At 41.6% G+C, this 27,883-nt stretch overlaps 1 protein-coding gene across 1 annotated transcript; it reads left to right on the plus strand.

Moving 5' to 3' along the window:
* Positions 1–378: 378 nt before the first annotated feature.
* On the plus strand, positions 379–27,851 carry TUBGCP5 (tubulin gamma complex component 5). The gene is made up of 23 exons (XM_066619621.1): positions 379–621; positions 2,675–2,728; positions 2,831–2,939; positions 4,231–4,327; positions 4,846–4,922; positions 7,848–7,983; positions 9,603–9,717; positions 10,327–10,416; positions 11,368–11,461; positions 11,839–12,085; positions 12,195–12,397; positions 12,986–13,101; positions 14,163–14,431; positions 14,557–14,755; positions 15,580–15,768; positions 18,532–18,714; positions 19,766–19,850; positions 19,954–20,074; positions 22,094–22,272; positions 23,304–23,429; positions 24,112–24,200; positions 25,464–25,564; positions 26,488–27,851. Exons 1-23 carry the CDS (start codon positions 461–463, stop codon positions 26,532–26,534), a joined length of 3,087 nt encoding a protein of 1,028 aa, XP_066475718.1. The 5' UTR covers positions 379–460; the 3' UTR covers positions 26,535–27,851.
* Positions 27,852–27,883: the final 32 nt, after the last annotated feature.

The following is a 27,883-nucleotide window of genomic DNA, read 5'->3' on the forward strand; positions in this document are numbered from 1 at the left end:
CATTCATGAACGTCATCTGCAGAAGCTATTCCAAGAAGTCCCCTCCTCCTCCGAGGGGCTCTGCAGAAGGTCCTCACATCCTATGGCAAGGAAGCCGAAGGAAAAAGCAACATATTTTCATTCCCAGGTTATCCACCTTGCTATCACGTGCGTCCCGTCGCCTATCGCTTCCTGTGTCTGCTTTAGATTGTAGGCTCTTTGGGGCAGGGAACTTCCTGCTCCCTTCACTTGGAGAACTTCTTGTTGAAAGGCAGAAGATTCTAAATGGGAGGGTGCTCGTCCCCGCGCGCATGCGCACACGAACCAGAGCTGGCGCATGTGCACAAACCATCGTGGAAGAACCCCTCGCGACGTTTTGTAGCCCCGCGAGATGTTGGGGGCGACGCCGGTCCCGACAAACTGAGGCGCCGAAGGGTGGTAGCTGCGAGGAGAGTTCTTTCACTCGGCTCCCCTCGCGGCGATGGCGGCGGCCCCTTCCCCTCACTGGAGCCGCTTCGAGCAGGAGCAGGACCTGGCGGTGCGGGCGCTGATCCGGCGCGTGACTGGCTTGGATGAGCGGGGCAGGCGAGAGGAGCGCGGCCACTTCCAGGCAGCTCTGAGCTTCGCCTGGTCCAACTTCAGGTCCGTTAGGCGGGGAGGGGGCGCGGCGCCGCGCGGCGCGGCGCGGCGCGGCGGTTGGGGGGGCGTGGCGCGTGGCGGTTGAAAGACGGGGCAAGAGTGCGCGTGCCCCTTCAGCAGCGTGACTTTAGCAACCTTAGCGAGTGACCTTAGCAACCGTCGTGAAGGACCAGGTCCGGCGGGGTGCCTGGGTGGGGCTTCTGGGAGGCGCAGGTTGCGCGCCTCAGGTGTCGTGTGCTTGGTTCCCAGCAGCCTCAGATGGTCAGAGATGCTGCAGCTAAACGTGAAGGCGTTTCCTTCCCCCCCAGTGGTCGTGGTTCATCCCTGGATCTTCCTGAATCTACCCTTTCACCTCCTCTCTAACCCTTTGCTGTAGCACCTGTAGCTACCTATGAGAATAGCTGATGTTAAAACACCTGCGTGCCGCTTATCGACGGACCACTTAACAGGTCACAGGTGGTCGAGGCACATGGGGCTCTTAATGAGGCTCCAGGACTCCCACAGCCTGCAGAGAGGCTCTTAATACAAAGAAGAGGAAATCTATCTCCAGCAGCCTGTGCAGCCAGCTAGTGCCTGGCAGGGAGTGTCTGTTTACACAGCAAAGGCACCAGATCCGGCTGAATGTTCATTTAACAACCTAATCACTTAACAACAGGGAGAACAGAACGTATCCCCATCGTTAAGTGGTGCAGACCTGTATACTGGATGTTACTTATATTTGTCAGTGGTTCCCAACGATTTTTTTTTCTCACTTGCATACTGCTTGGCAGCTGATTTCCATCAATTCTACCTCTCATGTTAGCAAAATGCTTGTAGTTGCGGTTGTTTTAAATTTATATGTGTTCAACTACTGATCCAGATCTGATAATACATGATTGATGAGCAGAAACTAGCAGTTGGTGGGGCTTTCGCAGCCAGCTAAATCCCTTCCTTCCTGCCTTGCCAGCCCCGCAAGGCATTTTAACCCAGATCTGCCTTTTCCACCATTATTCAATTATTTTTCAAGTATCCCTAAAGTTTCTGGTAAGTATCTCTGGGGGTATATGTACCCCAGGTTGGGAACCACTGATATATGTTGTAAGACTACTTTTATTCTGAACTTGAGCTAAAGTGCCACCTACCTTAGACCAGGGATGTCAAACTCATTTCATACAGAGAGCAGAAGTTAGCATTCATGGCACCTGCTGAGGGCCAGAAGTGACATCATTAAGCAGAAGCTCATCACATAGAAACTCATTAGCTCAAATGATAGAAGAGAAAATGTGTAAATGTTGTTCATATTTTCAAGATATGAGAGAGAGCCCTATTATGAAGCTAGGTGAGTCCAATTATAATGGGGGGGGAAATTGCTTCCGGGAGGCCACATTCGGCTTGCACACCTTACGTTTGACATCCCTGACCCTAAACAGTGCTGTATGAATAATATAATACACCATTCCATTTACTCTGGATCCTTTGCTGCTAGTTTCATTGGCTGATCTGGGTTTGTTTAGTTTTTTAAAATTCACTCTTGTATTCCATTTTTAATTTTTGAGTAGCTTATCAACCATCTTTAACCATTTTTGTTGTTGTACAAAAGGCTCTGAACGATGTCACTCTGCAGTCTTTTGGGCACTATTTCAATTTCCTGTTAGGTTTTTATTTATTTAAAAGATTTTTATTCTGCTATTCAGTCTTCAAGACAGCTCGCATTGTAGGCCTGGCTGAAGCTTAGTCACTTAGTCCTTTCCATTCCAGAAAAAAAGCATGTTGCTGGATTTTGGCCTGTAGATGTCCTCTTTTCTTGTGTGTCTTTCTAAAGTCTGCTCATTGTCTCAGCACAATCTTAGCACATTGTCTCAGCATTTATATACAGAACAGGAATTATAATTGAGCTTGAGAATCATATTTCCTTCAAATTCATGCTTGAGAGATATGAAATCCAAAGAGGTAAATGCTAAATACTCCCTGTACCTAAAGCTACTGCAAAGCTGGCAGCTGTACTGCTTACCTTGTACCTTTCTTAACACTTTTGGTGTTTATGGAGTGCAAAAAGTGTCTTTTGTTTTAAATCTAGATTTCATCAATTTCTTGATGTCAACAGTCACAAAGTGGAGAAGATAATAGAGGGGTAAGTCTGTTTGGTTTTTATGATTCTTTATTAGTTTTTACTTCCATTCACACTCCCCTTATTCAAGATTAGTTGATGAATGCTTTATCTTTTTTAATTTAGAATTTATGAAAAGCTTGTTGTTCACTCGGATCTTGTTAAAGCTGCAAGTTGGAAGAGGCTAACTGAAGAGTTTCTGAACTCACCTCTTCCTGCCACTGAAGGAACAAAGGTATGAAGTTTTCAGGACATAGTTTTCAGTTGTGTTCTGATGTTGGCCACTTTGTAACAGAATATACTCCCTGATCAGTTGCTATAAGTCAGGGGTGGGCAAACTTTCAACTTTAGGAATTCTGGACCTTTAACAGTTATGTAGAAGAGGGAATTTCAGCAGGTGCAGCTTGTCACCTGTGAGATGACAAGCTGCACCTGCTGAAATTCCCTCTTCTATACAATTGTTGAAGGTCCAGGATCCTTAAAGTTGACAGTTTGCCCACCTCTGCTATAAATCATTCTTTGCTGGTATATATGTAATGTATTTACTTTTTCAGATGTTTGCCTGTAATTTTAAGCAGGGAAGCATAGTGAGTGAAATGAATTGGCAGGATTTGATTTTGACTTGGGCTCAGAGCCATCTATGTGTCTAAAAAAGGAAGTGGAAATACATGTGCACCAATTGTGTGCTTTGAGATTTCCCAAGGAGGGGATCCCAGAGCACCAAAATATTCTCCAAGTTGCTGGTTTTGCCCCCAGTATCATTGACCAACAAAAACAGGGAGGCAGATGGCTGCCAGTGTTGTACTATTGGGAATGAGGGGCAGATCATATGCTTTTTTTTGGGTCTATTTGGTAAATAGAGATATAGGGATGGGAACAATAATCAAGCTACTGTACTCGCACCTATGTGGTGTGGTGGTGAGCATGCCTGACACTTTAAGTATCAGTAGAATACAATTTATTCAGAATGTTAAAAAAGAAAAAAGAAACCAAAACTTATAATTGGTTGTGAGAAAGAGTATGAAATTGAATTTGAAATGGTTTTCTATGTAGGGTTTAGTTGGTTTTCAAGTGAGGGTTTCTGAAGCAAAGCACATCTTTAGTTTCTACCCTCTTGCTTGTCCAAAATATTCATCTCTCAATACTGCAAACATTTTATCTCAAAAACATTTGAAATTAATATTCTAATTGCTGTTGGAACGTAAACCACCTTGAACTATGGAAGTTTGCCATGAAGCCTGTAATCCAGTTTTCTGCCGTGTTTCTTTGACTCAGTCAACTTGTGAAGATTAAAAGCTCTTATGAAACGCAGACCTTTTAAGAAAATTGAAATGCACCATTCTATATAGTCTGGTGTTTTGTTTCTGGTTCTGTTCCTGTAATGGAAATGTAAGATGTGGGATAAACTGAAGCTATTATTTTGCACTTTGGAATATACCTCTGTACTGGAAAGTCTAGTCTACTTCCTTAACTGTTTAGAAATGTATTCCCTTCCCTGGATTATTTGCTTATCTTCTCTGTTTAAGACAGATACCCATTATGCCATACTGTCTCTTCTGCTGTGCCTGTCTGATTCTCCTTCTAACACTAATTATGCAGAAAAACCAAGACCTAAAGAAGAGGGTAAGTTGTCATATTCCATTTATATTCACAGTATTCTGGAAACCACCTATGAAATCTGATGTTCTTTCACTTCTGCAATCTTATTTATTTTGTAAAAGCGTATATATGGACCTTCTTCTGTAGAACTCAGGAGAGTTTACAACAGATAATAACAATAACTACAATAGACATGTAACAATAAAATCAAAACAATGTGTCAAACAGAAACCAAAACATGTTTAATATGTAGCATGTTTGTTAAAATCCTATCCAGGCCTCACCTATTTTGTAGATTATTTATCCACGTGCAGTGGCAAACCAATATTTTGCTTTTCAAAATCTGTTAGGGCTGCAGTGGCTAAGCATTTGTTTAAGGCTATGATCCTGTATACACTTAGCTGTAGGTCCCATTTTACTCTGTGTGATTTAGATATGCAGTAGATATGCATAGGATTGCACTGTAATTCTCCAGTTTTTAAAGTTAATGGGATTGGGAAATCACTGAAATAAGTCACTCAATCTTTTATGTTTTCTTCCAGAAAAAGAAGAGTTTGATTGGGGAAGACACTTGATGGAAGGTGAAGAATTTGACTTAGGTCCTGATGTTGACACACCTGTAAGTAATATAGAGCACTGTGCTGTACCAATTTCAGAATAAGTTGGTAAAAACTGTTTCTGCAGTTTTTTGCTTTCTCCTAATCCCTATGCCTTTTATCTGTGATCTACTTCTTATAATGAAAGCCATTGCCAATTTAGAAATGACTTTGTCTGTTTCTCAATGCATCTTTACTCTACCTAAATTGAAAGACAGGTGTGCCCCCTTATCCACAGGAATTCCTTTCCAGAATTCCCTGTGGATAGCTGAAACCACGGATATGGGTGAATGCCTGTCTCTGTGGTCCGGGGGGGGGGGCTGCCCTACCTGGAGACGAGGGAGCTCTGCTCCCCTTGCTTCCGGAAGGAAGTCTGAGCTCAGCAGAGGCAGAGACGTCCATCCTGGCCCCTGCCAGGCTCAGACTAAGCTTTAGAGCTCAGAACACGTGACTTCCGGTTTCATGGAGAATGCAATGTCTTACAAAGCATTGAAAATGTGACTTATGGGCTCTTCATGAAACCAGAAGTCATGAGCTCTAAAGCTCAGTCTGAGCCTGACAGAGGCCAGGGATGGACATCTCCAACCTCTGTTGAGCTCAGACACCCCTCTGGAGGTGAGGAGAGCGGAGCTTCCCTTGCCTCCTGAGGGAGTGTATGTGGGGGGGGCAGACCCAATCTGCAGCCCAATCCTGAGCTGCCCAGTGCATGGAGCAGCGCAAAAATGACTGCCGCTGTATCCTGAGTGCTAACCGGGCAGCACCAGTGGCTCCTCGGGAGAAGGGGACTTTTGTCCCCTTTCCCAGGGTAAGGCAAGTAGCCCCACAGTGGGGCTACTTAATTCTATGCCAACCCAAGGGTCAGTGTAGAATCAAGAGCCTCCATGTCTGCCCCGCTATCACAATATTCAGTGTGCACCCAATTGCTGCATCAGCACTGGAAAGTTGGTTAGGATTGGGCTGTAAAGGTATAACTTGCAATGGTATAACTGGACCACTGCTTTGTGATGGTGCCAAAGTTATAACTGTGTGACGGGCAAATGACCCTTTTATGATGTTTGCACATGGAATTTGCAAAAGAAGTCAGTGTTCATGTGTTGAGTTTTGATTTTAGCAGTTAGATGCTTGGAAATGTTATGCTATGAAGTGTAAAATAAAAATACGATAGATACTCGCCTATACGGTGATAAATTTGTGCCCCAAGCTCACGGGAGATTCGCCCCCTCATCTTATCTCTGCAGTCACCCAGCGGATGGAGGGGGCGAGGGGGCCATTTGCATGGGGGGGGGCTTGGTAGGAGGATGGGCAGCTGCGCCTCCCTCCAGCCTGTACCCTGCCTGGAGCCTGGGAGGAGGAAGGGCATGGGGGTCAGTCTGCCTGCTGGCACTCCCCCACACCCTCTTAGAGCCCTCCACACACACACCCCGCCACAGTCCTGCCACCTGCAGGGGTAGGGAGCAGAGCAGGGGCGTCCTGGCTGCCGCTGCCACCGCCAGACCAACGGAGGGCAGGGAGCGCGCGGGGATCGTCCTGTGCTGCTCCCTGCGAGGTGCTCCCAGGCGCCTCCCTCCCTGCTGGCTGCAGCCACGGGACAGCTCAGGTCATTCCCCAAGTGCTCCCTGCTCTCCGTTGGTCCGGCGAGCAGCGGCAGTAGCCAGGACATGCCCGCTCCACTCCCTGCCCCCGCAGGCAGTGGGAATGTAGCAGGGAGAGCAGACGGAGGGCTGTGAGAGGCGAGGGAGCATCGCTGGTAGGCTGCTCTCGCATGCCCTGCCCCCTCCGGGGCTCCAGGTGCAACCGGCCGGGTGCAGGCTGGGGGGAGGCACAGCTGCCCATCCTCCTACTAAGTCCCCCCCCACTCAGGTGCAAATGGCCCCCTCCGTCTGCCTGGGTGACTACCCCACATGCTCTGGCCCCTCTGGCTCCAGGAACGATGAGGGGAGCGACTGGGTGCAGGCTGGCAGGAGGTGTAGCTGCCAGGAACTCCTCATGAGGCCCTGAGGCGCTGCTGCCCTTCTTCCACAGAGGGTCTACTTCCAAGTAAATCAGGTGCAACTATGTGCAACTGCACTTGCTCAGTCACTCTTTGTTGCTTGTCTCTCTACTGCGAACTGAATTGCACACTCCCAGTTGTGTGTTCTGTGTTGTGTGTTCTACATAGAGCCTTTGGCTTAAGGCACCAGGCACTTGAAAGGATTTCATTAATGGTTCTACTGGTATGCTGTTTCCAGTGTACTTAGAGCCCAATCCTAGGCTTGTCTACTCAGAAGTAAGTCCCATTAAAGTCAATGAGGCTTACTCCCAGGAAAGTGTGGATGGGATTGTGGCCTTACTCTGATAGTGTTTACAAATGGTTGTTGAGAGTACAATTAAAAAATTAGTGAATAAAAATGTATCTTATGATCTATGAGATAGATCATAGTTTTTAATAAATTAGAGACTATTTTTAATACTGTTTTTACTGTACTATGTATGCATACTATACATGTATACATAGCATAGCAAAACAGTATTAAAATAGTGTATGTATGTATACATACTATGTATGTATACACGTATGTAGAGATGTTTACATACTACGTATGTATACTGTGTTTTTAATACTATGTTTTTAATAAATTAGTGACTGTACAGTTCTTAGGTAACAATTACTGGTAGGTTATTTTTCAGGATCTGGCCCGGGTAAAATCAGACAAAATTAGTCAGACTCAGACACCCCCCTAAGTTTAACCCCCGACTTATCCAAGGGTCATATAAAATCCCATGATTTCTTAGTCAAAGCCTACCCTCGACTTATCTGTGGGATCGACTTATAGACGAGTGTCTTTGGTAGTTTTTTCCCTTGTTGTCTAATAGCATGTAACAATCATCCTTTTAATCTTGCAGAATGCACTGGAGATTTCCCAACTGGTATGGATTAAAATATACTTTGTATGTTTAATATGTTAAAGGAGTGGTCTGAAATAAGTGAGGATGAAGATGACACTGAGCCTTTGAGCAGGGAAGACTCTGGCATTCAGGTGGACAGAACACCACAAGAAGATCCAAATCAAAACAAGAAGTTAGTGTCTCATATCACCTGGAAAGGTTTGTTTTTCAGCACTTTGTTTATAGATGAGTGTTAGCAGTAGGATAGTATACTAGTTTCCTGTATCCGACTGGTACCTTTGTGTGGTGGTTACTGTTATTTGGTGTATTTGTGTTGCTTTCAACATTATAAATAGTGTTGATCTTAAAAAATATATAGAGATAAATAAAAATATTATACTGCTGAGCTTTAAATAGAACAAGTGCATGTACTTTTGTTTACTAATGGAAGTGATGCACAAACCCCAAAGAGGTTCTCTATAGATTAAGAGCCCAATCCTGAGCTCCGCACTGTCGCAAACGTGCCATAAGGCATAAGGCACGTTTGCGAGCCCTAACGCTGGGCGAGTGCCCATGCTAGCCCAGCGCTGGTCAGTGCTGGGCTAGTGCTGGGTGTGTATCTAGCCTCCGGTTGCACAGACCGCTGAGCAGTAGAGAGGAAAGCGGGGACGGGGAGGAGGCGTTCCAGGGAAGGGGCAGAGGGCAGGGAGAAGGCGTGGCAGGAAGGTGGGAAGAGGGCGGGGGGAGGCATGCCAGGGTAGGAAGTGGGAAGGGAGGGAGGCGGGACCAGTGGAGCAACGTTCCATGAGATCCAAAGCCTCCGTGTTGGGCTCACCGCCTGATACAAAGGCTTTTCCCTCACCGCTGACCATTGCGGGGCTACTCCCTTTACCAGGGGCAAGGGGACAAAAGTCTCCTCCCGAGGTGCTGCAGGCAGCTGCCTTGGGCGCGCAGGATGTGGTGGCAGCCATTTTTGGTGCCACTGCAGCCACGCACCCCAGGCAGCTCAGGATTGGGCTGTAAGACTCTTAACCTATAGAGATCCTCTTTGGGGTGGGAATATTATAGTCACTGGTGGATATGGGGAGGTGCTTTATTAGGTTTCTGACAGCAAAACTTAAAAGCTCTGTAAATATGCAGCAGAAGAAAATTGCCAGCAAAGTTCTTATACCTTGGAAATCCCCAAAAGCTTAGTCTTCTTGCAGAGACTAAAAGCTATCAAAGTGCAAGGAGCAGGTTTCCCCAGGCAAAGTGTTCTATAAAATCAGGATCATTTTCAAAAAGGTCAGTGGAATACAATGATGATCATACTTCAGATGGCAGAAGGATCGGGTACAGAGCCCCTTTAAAATGCCAAAACTCTGTAAGTTCTTCTGAAAAAAGGAGGTACTTAAATATACAGCAGGAGATAGCATTGTACTGTCAGGAGGGAATGCCTCAGGCCTCATGTTCCGCTGTTGTCTAGACCCCCACCTTCATTGCTACTCTTTCCCATCCTCTGCTGATAAGTAGATAGAAGGCACAACCCTGGGCATGCAAAACATAGTTGATATGTCCTTCGTTTTCTCTGATGGAGCATTAATATAAGAAGAATCTTGCCTATTTCATAAAAACTATAATAATAATGTTTAGCGTTATAGTGCTTTTTGATTATTCAAAACACTTCACATGAATTATGCATTGAAAGCATTGTCTGAATATTTTTATTTTGCATGTGCATAAAATTCATGCACATGCAAATCCCCAGGCAGTTCATATGTATAGATACGAATGTAAAACTCAGTGTTGTTTGTGTATATGTGAACCTTTTCAGGTGAATGAAAGTGTTTTATCTGCAGATGAACCTGAGGCACGTACCTGGCTGGAGCAGCATGTAGTTGCTCAATACTGGACTGGCAGAGTTCTTCGTTTTTCTCATAGCTTACATTTTCACTCTAATTTAGCTGCTGTATGGTAAGTAATTAAATGCATTTTGTCTCAGAAGAACTTCATTATGAACATGACTACTAACCCACTTCATTGTCTAGAAATTCTTTCCATATGTCACTGCATGCCATGAAGTGCTATATTTGGCTTGCTTAATCTGTTGCCTTGTTCACCTTCTCTCTTAGCTAGTTTTCTTGGGGCAAGTATATACACAGCAGTTTTGATGGCAACACTTAATTAAGAGTCTGAGCATAAACGTTCTGATTCTGCTAGTGTGTGTGGAACAACGATGTTGAAGGATTTAAGAATATCCAGTACTTTTTCATGTGATAAAGGTGTCAGTTATTGAAGGCCATGCAAACATTTCAGTGCTATAGGAACCTTGCAGATAAAGTGATACCTTTGAAATTCAAACTGGAAGGCATTTTTAGCAAAAATATTGAATACTTTTATGCCTATCTCCTTATCTGGAGCTATACCTCTTTTGTATTGTTTATTAACAAATTATTTTCTTGATTATATAGTGGCATAAGTCCATTGGAGCTATAGAAAAACTAAATGCGAACAATAATGCTTGGTATTCTCTATCAGTTATATCAGTTGCTACAAAATATTACTGATTTTGTTTTCCCTTAGGGAGCAGCACTTATATAATAGTGATCCTCTGTACATGCCAGAAGAAAGAATTCTTGTCACTGAAACACAGGTCATTCGTGAGACTATTTGGTAAGCAGCAAACTCAGAAGTTGCCTCTTGCAATCTTCATTGAATTTGGAATAATCTTACAAAACTTTAAGTCTTCATAATTAATATTCAGTTTCAGAGAAGAGATTGTGCTGTTGCTTATTTCATTGTTAGTGCCAATCATAACAATTCTGTAAATGCACTTCTTAGGTTTTTAGTGCAATAGCTTGAATAGGAATTTAGTTGTCTTCCTAATTACAAGGGTTCTGCATTGCTCTTAAGTAATACAGTGCAATCCTTTATGTATTCACTTTGAAGTAAGACCCACTGAGTTCAGTGGGGTTTATTTTCAGGCTTTAGCCTTGAGTGTTTTTCTCTCTAATTAATAGCTACGTGATGCTTCCCAAAAGGCATTGCTGCCTTTCTTGTGCAGACTTCATTAACTTTTGTGTGGCTCTTACCAGTAGGAGGCATAATAAGGACAGGGTGACACAGAATATATGGGTTGAATAAGAAATTAATTCCATAAAACCAGCATCTTCCTAATGCAAATTGGTAACTTGGGATGCATCCTCCAAAGTCTAGAAATGATGATGCAAAAGAAAAGTAGCAAAATTTTTTGAGCTGTAGGGAATCCTCAACAGACTTCAGACACAACAAACATTTTCTGCTCCATGTAAAAACTAGTTGTGTACATTTTGTGTATGTGCATCTCCACTGACTTCAGTGCATTCAGGTTTGATGGACTTTTGGCATTGACAGCCCCTCCCCCTATTAGTCCATTAAATCAATGGTTCAGTGTAATTATAGAACACCCTAATCATTCTGTTTTACACATGGCAACTTTTCACCAATGCATGGGTACAAACCAAAGGCCTCCTGTTAATCAGTGGGGTTTGCCTAACTTTTATCTGAATTATACCTTATATTTTTGTGTGTGGTGTTTATGATGCTTTTGTTTGAATTAAAATTATGTTTCTTTTACTTTTATAGGCTTCTTTCAGGAGTAAAAGATCTCTTTATATTTCAGTTGAATGAAGGAAAGATTACTGTAAGAAACAACATTATGGTAACCCATTTGACCCACGTAAGTTACGCAATTAACAGCCCAATCCTATCCAACTTTCCAGCACCGGTGCAACCGCAATGCAGCCCCAGGGTGAGGGAACAAATGTTCCCATACCTTAAGGAGACATCTGTGACTGTATCCCCAACACAGGAAGCAGTGCATACTCCGTAGGCACAGCAGCACAAGCACTGGAAAATTGCATAGGACTGGGCTTTAACCTGGTTCTGATTCAGTAGTGCCTTTAACTGCAAAGAGAGCCTACTTGAGGTATTGGAAATATGTTCAAGTGTGAAAGATGGGAACTAATATTTCCTAGGTTGTATAACTTTTAGATTTAATGGAGTTAACTTTTGTTAGAAAACCGTCCTGAGATCTTTTTTTGTTTTGTTTTGTAGAACTCTTTAAGATCAATGCTGGAGCGGATAGCAGCATATGGGCAAGTTGTATTTAGACTGCAAAAGTTTATTGATGAAATGATGGGTCACAGCTCAGAAAATGTAATACATGGAGCCATTTCCACTCCCAAGAAAACTGCAGAAGCCCCATTTAGAACTTATCAAGCTTTCATGCGGGCTCTCTATAAATATTTCATTAGTTTCAAAGAAGAATTGACTGAAATTGAAAAGTGCATTATCAATAAAGGTAAAAGGCTTTGTATCATAGCAGAGTTACTGTAAACCCTAAAATAAGTGTGAAAAGGCCACATTTCGGTAATCATACATATTTGTAATAATGCTTCTGTGTTTTTCAGACACAACAATAACGCTTTCCATAGTTATAGATAAGTTGTCTCCACGATTAGCACAATTGAAAGTACTTCATAAAGTTTTTAGTACCGGAGTTGCAGAAGTACCACCTGACACTCGAAATGTTGTAAGAGCATCTCATTTGCTGAATACATTATACAAAGCTATTCTTGACTATGACAACGTTGGAGAAGCTTCTGAACAAACAGTATGTAGACATTATTATGTTGTGATTAATATAGAAAAGCAAGCCCCAATTTTTGTCAATTGAAGACCAGAACTCTAAACTCTTTGTTTCATTTGCTGTTGAATTATTCTCTGTCTATATTACAAAACTACAGATCTTAGTACAAGCTGAGATATTTAGGGCAGAAAAGCCTTACGTCAAGTACAGTGAAGGTGTGTGGTACTCTCTGCATTGTGGTTGAAGACACTGTATGCCATTTTTTTCTAAAGATAGACTAGGAATCCAGCCATGGTGTTGTGTTCTCTGTGTCTGGGTATGCTCTTTTCAGCTTCTCCCTGGGGTGGCAGACCTCAGCCTGAGCAGACTCTCTCGAGCAGCACTTTAGGAACTGCTGTTGGAGTAATTGCTCCCAGTGTTCATGCTACAATGCTTCATATGTGTGCATGGGCATTTCTGGATTCTGCCCATAGTTTAACATTTTGTGCAGGGTATGTCAAATCAAATCAAAAAAGTATGTGTGCTTTCCTGATTCAAGTTCTGTAGCTTTCACAAGTAATGTTTCTAAATTCTCTCTCTGTTCTCTTTTATTTTATAAAATTTTCATTTTAGGTCTCCCTCTTATTTTCTCTCTGGGTTGAAACAGTAAGGCCATATTTGCAGACAGTAGATGAATGGATTGTTCATGGTAACTTATTTGATCCTGCTAAAGAATTTATAATTCAGAGGTATGGATAATGAACATTTCTTTGGGATATACTTCTGTTCCTTAGGGCAGAGAAGACTTGCTCAGTGACAGCAGCTGCAGTCCTACAAGCACTTCTATAACTGTAAGAGACTTTGCTGCTGTCAATATAGGCACCCTGTGCAGCTATGGAGTTTTGTCCTCTAAACTAGCAGGAGCAGTATCTGGTAGTAGAAAACTCATCTGGATGCGAAACTCCACAATGCAGTGTGACCAAAGCAAGCCCTATTGCCTGGAGTGTAAAAAGTTTCTCATTGAAAGGTGTTTGGAGCAGCTGCTTTCAAGCACAGGCACTTTGAATCTTTAACCATCTTGTGCTTGAGTGTTAACTTCAGCACAATGTAAACTATAATGGCTGAAATGCAAAAAGTCCCCAGTGGAAAACTTGCTTTCCAAAGAGGGAACCTTCACACTTGAGGGCTTAGTACCTGCTCCTCTCAGTGATTGGTGCAGGTGCTTTTCAGGCTTGTCCTCAAATCCTTTGGGCTTTGCAATAGGCAATTGTGCAGCAGTTTGAACCATTGTGTACCATTGTGTGAACTTTCTCTGCTCATGCTTTTTAAAAATTTACCCCATTGTTCACAATTGTGTGCATGTCTTAAGAACATTAATTCAAGAAACAGATTCTGATTTTTGGTAGTTGCTTGATTTTATGGAAGTAGAGGCAAACACTTGTAGAACTGGTATATATACCTCTAGAAAGTTTTCTCAATTCAGAGAAATAATCCTGCTTATGACTTTTGTAATTTCATGATCGTTTTGTGCTATAATTTTTCTCATTTGCTGTTTGTAGTGGAAAAATCTTCCATATTGTGCACCTATGAAGAAGCCTCACCTGTTGGGACTATTGATGATCTGTAATTTTTAAATGTCAAATCTTTGGAATGGATGCAGTACCCTTCTGAAGCTTCAGTTTTATATAGAGAAGTTTTGCTGTTCTCATATCTGATATTCTTAGGGATTCTGTTAATAAGCACATTGTTAACACAAACACATTTACATATTTTTAAGGAAGAGCAAATGATGTCATGTTTTTCTTTCCAGAAACAAAAATGTTCCAGTTAACCATAGAGACTTCTGGTATGCCACTTATACGTTGTATAGTGTATCAGAAAAGACAGAGAATGAAGAGAAAATGAGTGACAATGCCAGCGCCAGTTCTGGTAGTGATCAAGCACCTTCAAGCCGGCAGCACACCATGGTTTCTTTTCTGAAACCAGTGCTGAAGCAGATCATTATGGCTGGAAAGTCCATGCAGTTGTTGAAGAATTTGCAGTGCACAGATGGTTCTCCACAGCAGGCTGCATCAAGAGGTACGGATGATTGTGGTGTGAATGTGCACTAAATGGAAGTGGTACATATGACCTAACTCTCATTTCTCCCTGTTTTACAATAATAACTGTCTTTGTAAATAGTAACCTCTCACTGTCTAATTCAGGTGCAGAAAGAAAGAGCTTGTATACATTATTTCTGGAGTCTGTGCAATCACGGTTGCGACATGGAGAAGAACCTGTTCAGGACATTATTACAGAGCAGCAGGCTACCAAGCAGGGTCTAATAAAGATGCAGTCTATTGCAGCAAGACATTTAGAGTTGGATGATGTTCATGATCCCTTGCTTGCTATTACTTTTGCAAGGTAAATACAATTTGAGTTGTATTTGTTTTGTTTTGTTTGTTGAATAAGGCCTGGAAGTTTGAGACTCCTTCCTTGTATTGGGGTTGGATATTGAGGAATTCTGAAAAGTTCCAGGAGAACTCCTCATTTTAGAAGTAGGCTGCCTCAGAATACCAGATACCAGATGCAAGGGAGTGGCAACAGGTTGCAGGTATCATCTTGTGTGTTCCCTGAGGCATCTGGACTAGGTGGATGCTGGAAGCTGGACTAGATGGGCCTTTGGCTTGATCCAACAGGGCTATTCTTATGTTCTTAAGATACTCCAGTATTTCTGGATTTGTTTTTAATGAGAGAGCCTAGTCAGCTGAAACCCTTAGACAGCAGTGCATGCTGCTGCTGTCACTCTAGGTGCATTATGTATTGCTGTACATGCCTACAAGGTCAATAGATGCCGGAGAACCTTCGAAAACTCAGAGGATTTTCCCATTTTGGGGCAGAATCCAATTTTATAAAGCTGGAAATTCTGTGGAAGTCTAGCCCTGGGTTTCAGGGGCAACTTATAGTCATGGAGTTTCTCTGGCAGGTTATAGACATCCTTAGAGCAGATCAGATTTGACCACTTTTGCATTGGGGGGGGGGCATTATTTTACGTATTTAGTTAACTGGCTTAGATTAACTTGTTGAGTGTGTTTTGATCTCTGTTACATGTCCAACAGTGATAACTTTACCTGCTATATACAAAAACATTTCAGTCAGTCAATATTTCACATCAGAATATTTCATACTTCACAGAATATTTCAAATATTTCACAACATTCACATCAATCAATATTTTTATTTTGTAGGCTATATTTGGAACAGGGTGACTTTCATGACAGTGTTACTGGTGATGATGTTTGCATGGATAGATCATCTGAATCTGTTACCTGCCAGACATTTGAACTGACGTTGAGGTCTTGTCTTTACCCTCACATAGACAAGCAATATCTGGAGTGTTGTGGAAATTTGATGCAAACTTTGAAGAAAGATTATAGGTAGGAATGAAATATATTGGTAGAGTTGTGAATATATTGGTACAGATTGGTACACAGTTTTTACTATGTGTTAAACGGGTCAGGGTTTAAATTTCCAGTAGTTTGATTGATAATGCCTCTTTCAGCATAGAATTAAGTTCCATTGGTTCTGTCCAGGTGGGTGGATGAAAGCAGCCTGCTGTCTTGGAAGAACTTTTGTCATAGCATTGATAGTTTGGGGTGGAGGGGAAGAGCTAGACTGTCGTCTTGTGTTCTCTGTCTGTTATAGGAGAACAAATAGTAGAAGAAGCTTTTCTGTGGGGAAAAATAGAGATGTATTTGCAAGTTTATATCAAATATATCTGATTCATATAATCTTTTTTTCTGTTTGTGTTTGAGAGGGGAACATCTGATCTAATTATTCAATGATTTTATTCTATATGCATGATTACTCCAATTTAAACAAAACAATCTTGATAATTCAGAGATTTTCCAAGATTTAGTATTCTTATGCTAGTTCAGAAACTATAGGGAAAATCTATTCCTAGTCTGAATTCAGTTACCTAATATAATGGTTCTCAAACTGGTGGGTCGTGACCCACCAGTTTGTGTTACACTTCCTCTGTCCCTTTAAGGGACTGGGGAAGGGGAAAGACAGTGCTGTTATCACCAGGAATGCGTTGCTGGGGGGTGAGGGGGTGCTTTGCATTTACTTGTAAGTAGGTAGGGCTGCAGGAGGTGCAGGGAGCCCTCTGCAAGGCTCCCCAACAAACGTGCAAAATGGAAGTGCTTTGTGCCAGCTTTTACTGAAAATTCCAAGTCTTGGGGAGTGCTGCAGAGGGCTGCTCAGGGCTCCACGCACCTCCTGCAGCCTCCAGCAGCCCTGCCTACTTACAAGTAAATGCAAAGCACCCCCCTTCACCCTCCTAGTGACGTGATCCTGGGGATCATGTTGCTGTCCTAGCCCCTCCCCCGCAAACACTTACTGAGGGAGTAAAGCTCCCTCAAAGTTTGAGAAAAGCTGACTTACTATGTAGGTAGATTTAATAAAGGTTTGGGCAATTGCCCTTTTTTGAGCAATCTTATTGAGGTTAGAATGCAATGGCACTTACTAATCTGTGAGTTGGTTTGCCTAGGATTCTTGATTAAGTTATAACTGGTTGGCATAGTGAAATGAGGTCTTCTAGAGCAGTGGTCTCCAAATTGTGTACCACTGCATACTGGAAAAGCCGTCCAGTTGCAGCACTTTCCATTCCATGCTGCAGCCTCCTATCAGCTGACTTGTGCCGGGCAGCTGCTTCTGCCCAAAAATCAGGACGCAGAGCCTGCTGGGGTGACGGGCAGTGGAAGCAGCTGCCTGGCACACGTTTCTGAGAAGATCTGCTGGAAAGATAGGAGGCTTTCAGTATGGAACAGAAAGTACTGCAGCCGGATGGTTTTTCCAGCATGCTGGATCTGGGCCACGGTTTGGTGGCTACAGTTCTAGAGTGGAGGGGTAAACAGAAAATACTGTTTTACAATGTGATATCTTCTATTACTATTAAGACTGAGCTTTGAAACTTTGAATTCAATCAGGGCTGTGTTTGAAAGGTCAATAAGACGTGATGTTCACATTCCAAACAGAATTTTGTGTTTGAAAAGCAGTGTGGTCTGATCCATTCTGTTCATTTTTTTTAAAGAGCATGTTTAAAAACGCTATGTTGCTTTGTGTATAGAAGAATTTGAGAGGTTACTTTTGATAGGAAAGTTTGTACACTAACATTCAGATCAACAGAACCCCCATTCAACGCTAAATTTATCGTATCTGGATTAAACCTCCACTTATTTGTCCCATTTGTGCCAAAACCGATTCCAGGCACCAACTTCACATTTTTCAGTACTTCCCTAGAATGAGATGGAAATGAGAGAGACCTGTATGCCATCAGCATACTGAAAACACCTGCGCCCATACCTCTGGACCTTTCCCAGTGGTGTTATTTAAGTGTTAAAAAGCATGGGAGACAAATTAGATCCTTTTCACACTCCACGGACCAAAATATATGGGGTGGTACAGTCTTTTTTTGGTACCACCTTCACAATGAACCTCCAGAAGGACCAAAATCACAGAAAAATAGTGCCTCACCCCTATTCTGGCAAGGCAAGACAATTGCAGTTGTCAGTTTCTTTTCCTGGCATATGTTATCCATGAGAGCAATCAAGGAAGTTTTATTCCCAATTCCAGACTGGAGCGGATCTCAGGGGCCAGATCTCACATTACAAGTGTGTTCTTAGCCAGTTCTCTTTTAAAGTTTGACTTAAAATAGCATGTGAAGCACCACAGTGAAACTATAGCAAGGGTGGTTGTAGAGGGGCTTAATACTCCCTTCCCACACTGTGGTTTTGATTAGGATTGTGCTGCTTCCATGCCCACTACTTCCAGAAAAACTTCCTTTTTTGGAAGGCAAGTGGCTCAAGATGTGGAGGCCTTTGATGTGGATGTTTAGGACATCAAGGTTTATCATTCGGGGGGTGGGGGAAGGGGCTTCAATATCACATTCAAGACCATCTATTTCAGTTCAGGTGTGGAGGCAGCAGAGTTGTCAGTATCCTAACAGAATTTCAGAAATGTTCTGTTCACCTCTGCAAGCTCCAAGTGTTGCTGTAGCATATGAACGAATGTCAGTAAATTTACTGGAGTTGTTTCATTAATGGTTTACAGTTTTATTAGAAATAAAGTAACAAACCAATGCATTGTATCAAATATGTTGATGTGAAAATGTTAGAATGTATTTTTTTTTTGCCTAGGTTGGTAGAATATTTACAGGCAATGAGAAACTTTTTCTTACTTGAGGCTGGCGATACCATGTATGACTTCTACACATCTATTTTTGATAAAATAAGAGAGAAAGACACATGGCAGAGTGAACCATTCCTTAATGTCCAACTCCAAGAAGCAGTTGGCCAACGTTACCCAGAAGATAGTTTAAGGTATATGAATAAAAATTATATTTGTATTGTGGAAAAATTGGAAAGAGCTTCTTTATTGTCTGATCAGGAAAGGATTAAAGAAAGAAAAATGTTATACAAGGTGACTGCATGAGAGAAGTATGTGTAAATATTAAGCAAAATAGGCATCATGCTAACCTTTTGATATTTTGTATACCATCATTTCTCTATACTCTTTCTCATGTCTTCTGAAATCTCTTTGCCTTACCCAGTTGGGTTAGCTTTGGCTCCATCCTTTTTGTTTATTATGTTTGGAGTGGGAGTGAGGGAACGGGAGAGAGAGACAGAAAGAGAGAATGAACACTAGAAACAAGTATGTGTTTCATTAAGCTTCCAGAATGGATGCAAGAAGGAACTTGAGTGAATTATTTGGGTCCAAGTGCTAGAGGGCTGTACTGTGGTGTTCTGGCTTGGAGGGTGAGGTGGGGGGGGTTTCTCTGCTACATTGGATGTCCGCTGCTGCAAAAGGAATGAAATTTTTAATTCTGAGCAGTTTGCTGGAAAGCACAGTTGATGAAGCAGTGACTGATTGAGCAATGTTGGTCTTAACAAAAATTCAGTGTATAATGATAAGAGAGATTTGATTTCAAAAGAAGGCATGGAGCTGCATGTACTCCTGAGACTACAGGCAACTACATGATATGCAAACCCAAATATGTCTAATGGGCTTAATTATGAATAGCTGTGTAAAATGATTGAATACCTGCCAGGGCTGAATGATGATGGAATTGGGATAGAGAGTGAAAACTGATTCAGAGTTTGCATCTTTCAAAAACCAGTCCAGATCATTTAAAAAGTGGTCGAACAAAATTGATTTGATGTCTGTTGTGTTAGGTTTCTGTTCCTGTGTTTAAAGTGTAGCTGCCCCGGTGAGAATTGTAATATTCTACAAGTTCATGGTAGATATTATTGGAGCTAGGATTATTATATCTGAAATAATTTTGTATTTACTGCATTTTGCAGTTTTATTAATCTGGTAGCCATATCCCTCTGGAGCGAAGTGTTGGTAACTAATACATGTTTCTATATGTAGGCTGTCAATATCATGTGAGAATATTGATATGACAAAGAAGAAGCTTCCTGTTCACACCTTAGATGGCTTAATATTGAGTTATAAGGTAATACTAGCTAGAAGAAAAATTGAACTAAAATATAAACTACGATTTGAATGTTGCAATGTAACGTAAAATCATTTCCTCAACATTTTTTTTTCCTCCTTAGGTCCCATGGCCAGTGGATATAGTCATTAGTGTGGAGTGTCAAAAAATCTATAATCAAGTGTTTCTTCTATTGTTACAAATAAAGTGGGCCAAATATAGTCTGGATGTGTTAAGATTTCATGGTAAGACAGATCACTGTAATTCTGTAAAATGGAAAATACAATGTTAAACTGCAGCCATACCACTTCTAGAAGTGCTTATTGCTTGCTCTACCTATCGGCTTTCCTTGAAAGGGCAAAGGGTATGGGAAAATAAGAGCCTGTGAAGGGAGCAAATACTAGGAGAGAGAGGTATTATGGTAAAAATGTGAGATGTATGCAGATGAGTAAGTAAATGGTCACTGAACTATTTGCAAAATCTAATAGGATTAGTTACTTAAATAAGTAGGATCACTGGTATACCTGGGGAGGGTCAGCAGGTGCAAATGCTCCTGGGCAACTTGCCATTCACTGCCCTCCTAGCTGTGTCATCTGGGAAGCCTGCCAGCATGTTCTACCTTTGGACATCCTTCCTCTTTTGTAGTTTGGAGGTGTTCTGAGTGCCCTCTAAGGCTTCTGGAAGACCTTAGAGGGTTGCTTTTGGATTTTCACAAAACTGGAAGTACCTTTCTAAGGTCTTCGAGAGAAAGCCATGCACAGCCTCTCCAGCCCTCAAATACCTCCAGATGCACTGGTCGTGTCTGGAGGTCTGGTGGGGCCCTGACCTGTGAATTTGTTTATCCATGGGTTTTGGCATTTGGGAGCGGGGGTGGGGAGAAGTCCAGAAACCGAATCCCTGCAGATGCTGAGACAGGACTATAATTGTGGTGATGTCATCACATCACCAGAATTACTTCCAGATTGTGGGTGGCATTTACAGGGACACCCCTGGTACAGTGGAAGCCCCAGGACCTCCACTGAGTAGTTATGTGTGTGCACTGCTTAAAAAAGTTTATACTACCTTGGTGAGCAACAGTGATTATATGTGCATTGATTTGTTTGTTTTACATTACCTAAAGGGGAGAAGCTACCTCTCTCTGTATGAAATGAACCATCCCCTGAGGTTAGCTGGTGAGGCTTTCCTGCAGATGCTGCCATGATCAGAGATTTGAATGGTGGCATGCTGTATGTGGAACAACTGAGATTATATTGGCCTTCTCTCTTTGTTTGTTTTGGCACCACCTAAACACCTTTTTGCCTCTTCTCCTTTTGAGTAATTGTGCTGCCTCCCCTTTATATGGGTATATTCTGCTTGTTCTCTGGCTAGACCACATTTTAAATTTCATTTTGATGTATTTTCATTCACTGGTGGTTTTTAATGACTGTAAGCTAGTAATTCCAGTAAGCCATTTGGAAAATCTTCATTTGGATGATGCAATGTAAATATTTTACATAAACAAGAGGCAGGCAAATGATGATGTAAGGCACTGAAGCTCTGCCCCTGAAAGCAGCGTACACTTAAGTTCATAGCCTTAAGGATTAGAAACCTTTTTCCTTCTTATTTTAATGAAAGTGGTAACGCTTAGAATGCTAAATTCTGCTCTATACCACTTCTACAAATCGTGGAATAAACATAGTTCTGGCGAAGGACACCTTAGGGATTTAAGTATTCATGTTATGGTGTGATGGTTCTAATAACTTCTAGTTCATCACTTGATTTTCTAAAATGTGCTATAGTCTATTTCTTTGGTAATGGTGGACTAAGGGCCCAGTCCTGTCCAACCGATTGCATTGGTGCAATCACAGTGCAGCCCTGAGATAACGCAAGAAACATTCCCTTACCTTGGGAAGGCCTCTGTGACTGCCTTCCCACCACAGGAAGCAGTGAATGTCCCAGTGGCACTGCTGCACCAGCACTGGAAGATTGGATAGGACTGGGCCCTCCGTTGCTTCTTAATTATACTAAGAAGTAGTTTTTCTTGATTTTGAGTGGATTTTCTTACAATCTGAATAGTGTTAGTCCTTTTTTTAAGTGTTTTTCATCATAGCACTCCAACCCTCTGCTGTTCGAACATATCCTTCAGATCTAATAGAGAAATGGTGCGAAGGTCAACTGCTAACTTTTTCAAGCAAAATACTAGTGGTAGTATAAGATTCATAATAATTCATGCAGTTTTGTCTTGTTTGTGAATGTTTTGTAATCTTGTCTTTCCGTTTTCTAAGAACTTGTCAGGGCAGCAGAAAAACCCCAGATCATAGGAGAAGCTGCATTTGAACAAAAGCCATTTTCTCAGTTTGGGTCACAGTTGGAGCCCATAAAACAACAGACTCATCGCATGTTCCTGCTAAGGATGAAACTCATGCATTTTGTTAACAGCCTGCACAACTATATCATGACTAGGGTACGTGTTGCTAGAAGAACTTGAGTGAGGTTAAGAACTTAAACTGAGCAATCTGAAATGTGCAGATAAGTGTGATTGTTGCTTTGTATGTCAAGTGTGTAATGTTTGTCTTTTTTAGGTGTTCACTAATAGTTGAACATGCGCTTAAAGTAACCATTTTCACTTTGGCTATTCAAATTCTAAATAATTCTACTGAAATAAAATACTTCTGGAATACATGATTACTCCTTCTATAGTATTGTAGTCTGAACAGAAGCGTTTTGTGGAACATAACCTTCTGTGGAATTACAACCCTGAGAATGTGAACAGGATCCTCTGCAGTTTAAGGCCAACCACCTGTCTGCTTGACCTTTGCCCAGCTTGGCTTGTTAGATCTACTGGGACAGGGATGGCTGAGTGGTTAAGGATGGTAATTAATTCATTGCTGATGGGGTGGGTGTTACCAGCAACTTCAAAGCTGGCAGTAGTAAATCTTCTTAAGAAACCCTCCTAGAGTCCACAGTGTAGGATAATTATTACTGAGTCTCACCTTCTGTAAGGTGATTGAGTGGGTGGTGGCATCTCAGCTTCAGAAGCCCTTGGATGAAGCTGATTAGCTGGACCCTTAGTTCAGACTGGGCTTTGGAATGAAAATGCCTTGGTTGCTCTGGTGGATGATCTGCACTGAGAACTTGACAGGAGGAATGCATCCCTGTTTATCCTAGTGGACCTCACAGTGGCTTTAAATATCACCCATTATGTCCTCTTGGATCAGTTGACTGAGATGGAGCTTGGGGATCCTGTTTTTGCAGGACCTGGACAAGTTAGCAGACTGAATTCTGAAAAGGGATGTTCATTTTTAAAATAATTGTGGAATGGAATTAGTTTCTTGACTGGGAGACTTGTGGCTAGCTATCCTTAATTATTAGCTGCTGTGACTTAGAAGAAAAATTCAAGCTATATGGCTTATATAGAAATGTAGAGAAAGAAAGAGGTAGCACCAAATTTGAGTGTAAAGTTTTATTATTCTTGTAAATAATCTTTTAAAACAGATTCTTCACAGTACTGGTTTGGAGTTCCAGCATCAAGTAGAAGAAGCAAAAGATTTAGATCAACTGATCAAAATTCATTATAGATATCTCTCTACAATCCATGATCGCTGCCTCCTGAGAGAAAAGGTACATAAATTAAAACCTGTCTGGTGTGTTTAGTTCACAAAGCAAATAACTATAACTTTATTTGGGATTTTTGCATAATATTGATTTACAGGCTGAAGAGCCAGACACAGGGCTTCTCAAGTCTGTGCCAGCAGAATAGCTGTGCCAGCAGAATAACAGACTCAAGTAGCTCCATTGCAGGCCCTGGGACTTACCTTGGGGAAGGGAATGACAGGTAACCATTTTGACACCACTGTAACTAGAGGCGCCAGGGAGGGTAGAATTGGGCTGTTGGTGAGTCAACTCACTTTGCCCTATCAAGGATATTTGCTCCCTGCACCTCCTGGAGCCTCCAGCAGTCCTACCTAAAGTGAAAGCACCCCCACCCTGCCCTCCTTAGCGACGCAACCCTGGGAATTGTGTCGCTGCCCTTGCCCTCCTCCACAAAGACTTACTTAGGGAGTAAATCTCCCTAAAAGTTTGAGAACCACTGGAGTATGGAATATGTTATGAGTGTGCAGGCCATGTTAGAGCAAGCTGTAGAGTTTCTGGCCCTATGATTGTCATATCAGATGTAGAAGAAGCATTAGAAACTCAGGTAAGTAAATCAACCAGCAAAGTAGGGTAACTAAAATTGTATCAGGGAAACTGTACACCTGTGAACCTTAAAATAAAGTAATGTTACCTGTTGTTTTGTTCTCAGGTTAGCTTTGTTAAAGAAGCTATAATGAAAGTGCTGAACCTAGTGCTGATGTTTGCAGATCGTTGGCGAGCTGGTTTGGGAGCTTGGAAGTAAGCACATGCAAAATCATTAGTATTTCAGTCTTTTTACAGCATTGAGCTTTTTGCTGGCGCTTATCCTTTGCATGTAGCATTATGACTAGGATGTAGTGGAACAGGCAGAAGACTAATCATGTAAGCAGGAATGAAATTCACTTAAGCTGGATCTTATCAGCTCGAGACACATGTTGGCTGCATAATCAGTGTGTCTTTGAAAGATAAGGTGGAAATTGTACATTCAGAAAATAAATGAGAAGTGATAGCTGGTCAACAATAAAGAGAATTATGTTCTGTTGGCTATTGTCCTTCTAGTGCATCAAGTATGATCACATGTGGTCCGAATAATTTTATTAATTGTTGCTATTAGCAACCGATTTTGCCTTGTAAAAATTATGGGTTTTATCAGGGGAGGATTTAGTCTGATTTTTCTAGTCAACCACAGACACCTTAAAATGGCTAAAATAATTATGTTATAAAAATCATATATAGTGTTAAACAGCTTAATATCTGTGTAATCTTTTTATATCCCTTTTTTAGAATAAGGGACATTGCTGGAAAGGTAGTTATGAATCCTGCTAGCAGTTATCAGGGCTATGATACTACACTAAGCTTAACCAGTGAGCCATATATGGAGAATTGCATTAAACATATATTGGAGCAATAGCTTCTGTTGCCTTCATGCATTTTCAGTAGTGTAGGTGTGCATTGCTCAGTAACCTTCAATCTTGTGAAAAAAATCTTGTAAGTATGTAAAGATCTTGTATACATGCATCATTTGCACCAGGTATACATTATGACAAGAAATGACTGAGGGCCCAATCCTATCCAACTTTTCAGCTCTGATGTAGCCACAGTGCAGTCCGATGGTAAGGGAACATATTCCCATACCTTAAGAAGGCCCCAGTGACTACCCCTCCACCATAGGATGCAGTGCAAACCCCACTGGCACAACTGCACCAGCACTGGAAAATTGGATAGGATTGGGCCCTGAGGCAGCAGTCCAAATGGGTACAATCTTGATGTCCCACCACAGCCAGGTTTTGTATATGTGGTTTCCTATGTGTGAAAATATGGTTTCAGATTGTTGCTTCGAAGCTACAGCTGCTAAAGGCTTCAGTGTGCTAGATACTTGCATATTCACGTTTAAAATATGTTCTCTTCAAAAACTTCTCGGTATCAATACTATTTTTGTCCATTATTAGAAAGGAATAAGAATTATTTTCTCTAGATCTTTGTCTGTTCTGTATACATAAAATGTCTTGTTTTGTGTTTTAGGATAGAATCCATAACAAAAATGGAATCCGATTTTAAAAACTGCCATATGTTCCTTGTGACAGTACTGAACAAAGCAGTTTGTCGAGGCTCTTTCCCACATTGTGAGTATTTAGCAAAAAAGAGGCAGTTGGGTTTTTCTTATATTCTTAGGGTGCAATCCAGGTTAGGATTGGGCTGCCTAGCATTTATTACAAAGTACAGTGATGCCTCGCAAGACGAAGTTAATTCGTTCCGCGAGTCGTTTTGTATTGCAAAAATTTCGTCTTGCAAGGCATCACTGAAAACTGCAAAAAAAAAAAAAAAGCAAAAAAATTCGTCTTGCAAAGCATGGCCACAGAAAAATTCGTCTTGCGGGTCACCAAAAAAATAGCAAAACGCTTTCGTCTTGCAAGTTTTTCGTTGTGCGAGGCATTTGTCTTGCGAGGCATCACTGTATATTGTGCTACAGGTGCGCGCCACTTAACGATGGGGATACATTCCCTTATCCCCGTTGTTATGCAGTTAGGTCATTAAATAAACGTTCAATCCAATCTGTTGCTTTTGTTGTGTAAACAGACACTCCCTAGCTGCATAGTCTACTGGAGATTGCCTCTTTTTGGCAATAAGAGCCTCTTTGTTGTGTAAACAGACACTCTGCTGCAGGCTATGGGAGACCTGATTGCCTCATTAAGATTGCCTTTATTGTGCTTTGATCACCATCATATATGCAGTCCATCATTAAGGATCCGTCAAGCGGTGCACGGTCAAGCGGTGCACGCCTGTACTTAATGCTTTCAGTCCATAATGATTTTCCTAGCATAATACTATGTTTACCATTTGTAACATTTCCCATCAGTTAATTTATATCCTTTATAGAGTCAATATCCGGTTAGAAAACCAGTTTTTAAAACTGTATAGTAGTTTTGCCCATTTGCACCATGTTTCTCCAACAGGTTCCCCCCCTGATCTGTGCCATCTATAAAGAATGAAAAGTGCAAATGCCAAATTCTGAAATATTTCCCTTCTTAATCTTGTGTTTTCACAGTGGAATCTTTAGCTGTGTCTCTCATGGCAGGAATGGAACAAAGTTAGTGAGAGAAAGATATTTATGAATCTTTCCAAACTCCAATATCTTCTGCTGAACATTGTGGTCATTCACTGCTGAACATATACTCAAAGTATTGTTTATTTTAGTGGCAGGGGTTTTTTTTTTGGGGGGGGGGAGTGGTAACATCTTCAGTCTGTAAGCCAGGATTTACATGTTTGTAGATAAATGGACATATCTGTGTTTGTAAAATTGTTTATTTGTAAATAAAGTACAGTACTTAATGATGCAATTATTTCTATGTTTATTTCTGTATTGTTAAATGCTAATCTGTTCAGGTCATGTTTTTGTTCTCCTCTGTGAGGAGCATCTGGGAAAATGAATACTGTAGAAACACACTTTTGAAAATTTTCATGACCCACCTCACAAGATGGTTGTGAGATCAAAAGGAGGGAAGGAACTATATACATCTCCCTGAGCTCCTTGGAGGAAGGGCAGTATAAAAATGTGAAAAATAAACTGTTACTGCGCATACTGGGCAGGAGGTCTGGTCTAGAGGGTAGAGCTTCCATTTGCCTGAAGAACACCTGCAGGTTGCCAGTTTGAGGCCACTGGCACCATGCGACCTTGAAGCAGCTGACAAGCTGAGCCAAGTTATTCCATCTGCTCTGAGCGTGGGAGGATGGAGGCCAGAATGTTGCGACCAGATCAGAAAGAAACATCTGAATGTTGTGGTTTCTTGAAAGATAGAACCTTCTTTCAAATTGTAAAAATCCCTATGGGGATTTAATAAGCCTGCGTATGTAAACTGCCTTGAATAAAGTCCGAGGAGAAATCTGAGGACCAAGAAAGGCGGTACAGAAATACCTGTATTATTATTATTATTATTATTATTAGTTGTGGCTATCCTCCCAAAGCACTAATAATGCTTGGAAGCATTGAACTGTGTCCCTTTTCCTCTTTTCAAGATCTAGTTATATTTCAGTTGTTCAGAAATAGCCTCTGCATCTGTGTGAATGAGAAGTGATATTGTTTTACTTTAACTCTATAAAATCCTCACACTTGCCTGGCATTCCTAACCATTTTCAAATGCTTGTTTTTAAGTGTTGTAATCTTTTCTGCTGTGTAGAGTGTATGGAATGGATTAGATTGTGTTTGCGTTATTTGCTTCTATATTATGTTAAGATAATTCTCCTGTACTACAAAAGGATTTCTCCAGTGGGATCTCCATGTTCGGGTTAGTCCTCCTTTGGAGGACTTTGCCTCCTTTCTGATTCTGGAATTAGAAAAATATACCATGACAGCCTGATCCTGGAATTTGATGCAACTTGATATGACAATAAATATATTGTTTGAAAATGTATTCTTGTGTCTGATAGTAGGCTAAAGCTTGGTT

This window comes from Tiliqua scincoides, chromosome 3, assembly GCF_035046505.1.
Source record: "Tiliqua scincoides isolate rTilSci1 chromosome 3, rTilSci1.hap2, whole genome shotgun sequence".
NCBI classification, from domain to species: domain Eukaryota; kingdom Metazoa; phylum Chordata; class Lepidosauria; order Squamata; family Scincidae; genus Tiliqua; species Tiliqua scincoides.

What these genes read in the sequence shown, in the direction of transcription:
- TUBGCP5 (XM_066619621.1), top strand. Translation starts at nt 461, where the DNA reads ATGGCGGCGGCCCCTTCCCCTCACTGGAGCCGCTTCGAGCAGGAGCAG. An exon ending in AAAGAATTTATAATTCAGAG is followed by an intron (nt 13,102 to 14,162) that starts GTATGGATAATG and finishes TTTTCTTTCCAG; the next exon opens with AAACAAAAATGTTCCAGTTA. An exon ending in CTTGCTATTACTTTTGCAAG is followed by an intron (nt 14,756 to 15,579) that starts GTAAATACAATT and finishes TTTATTTTGTAG; the next exon opens with GCTATATTTGGAACAGGGTG.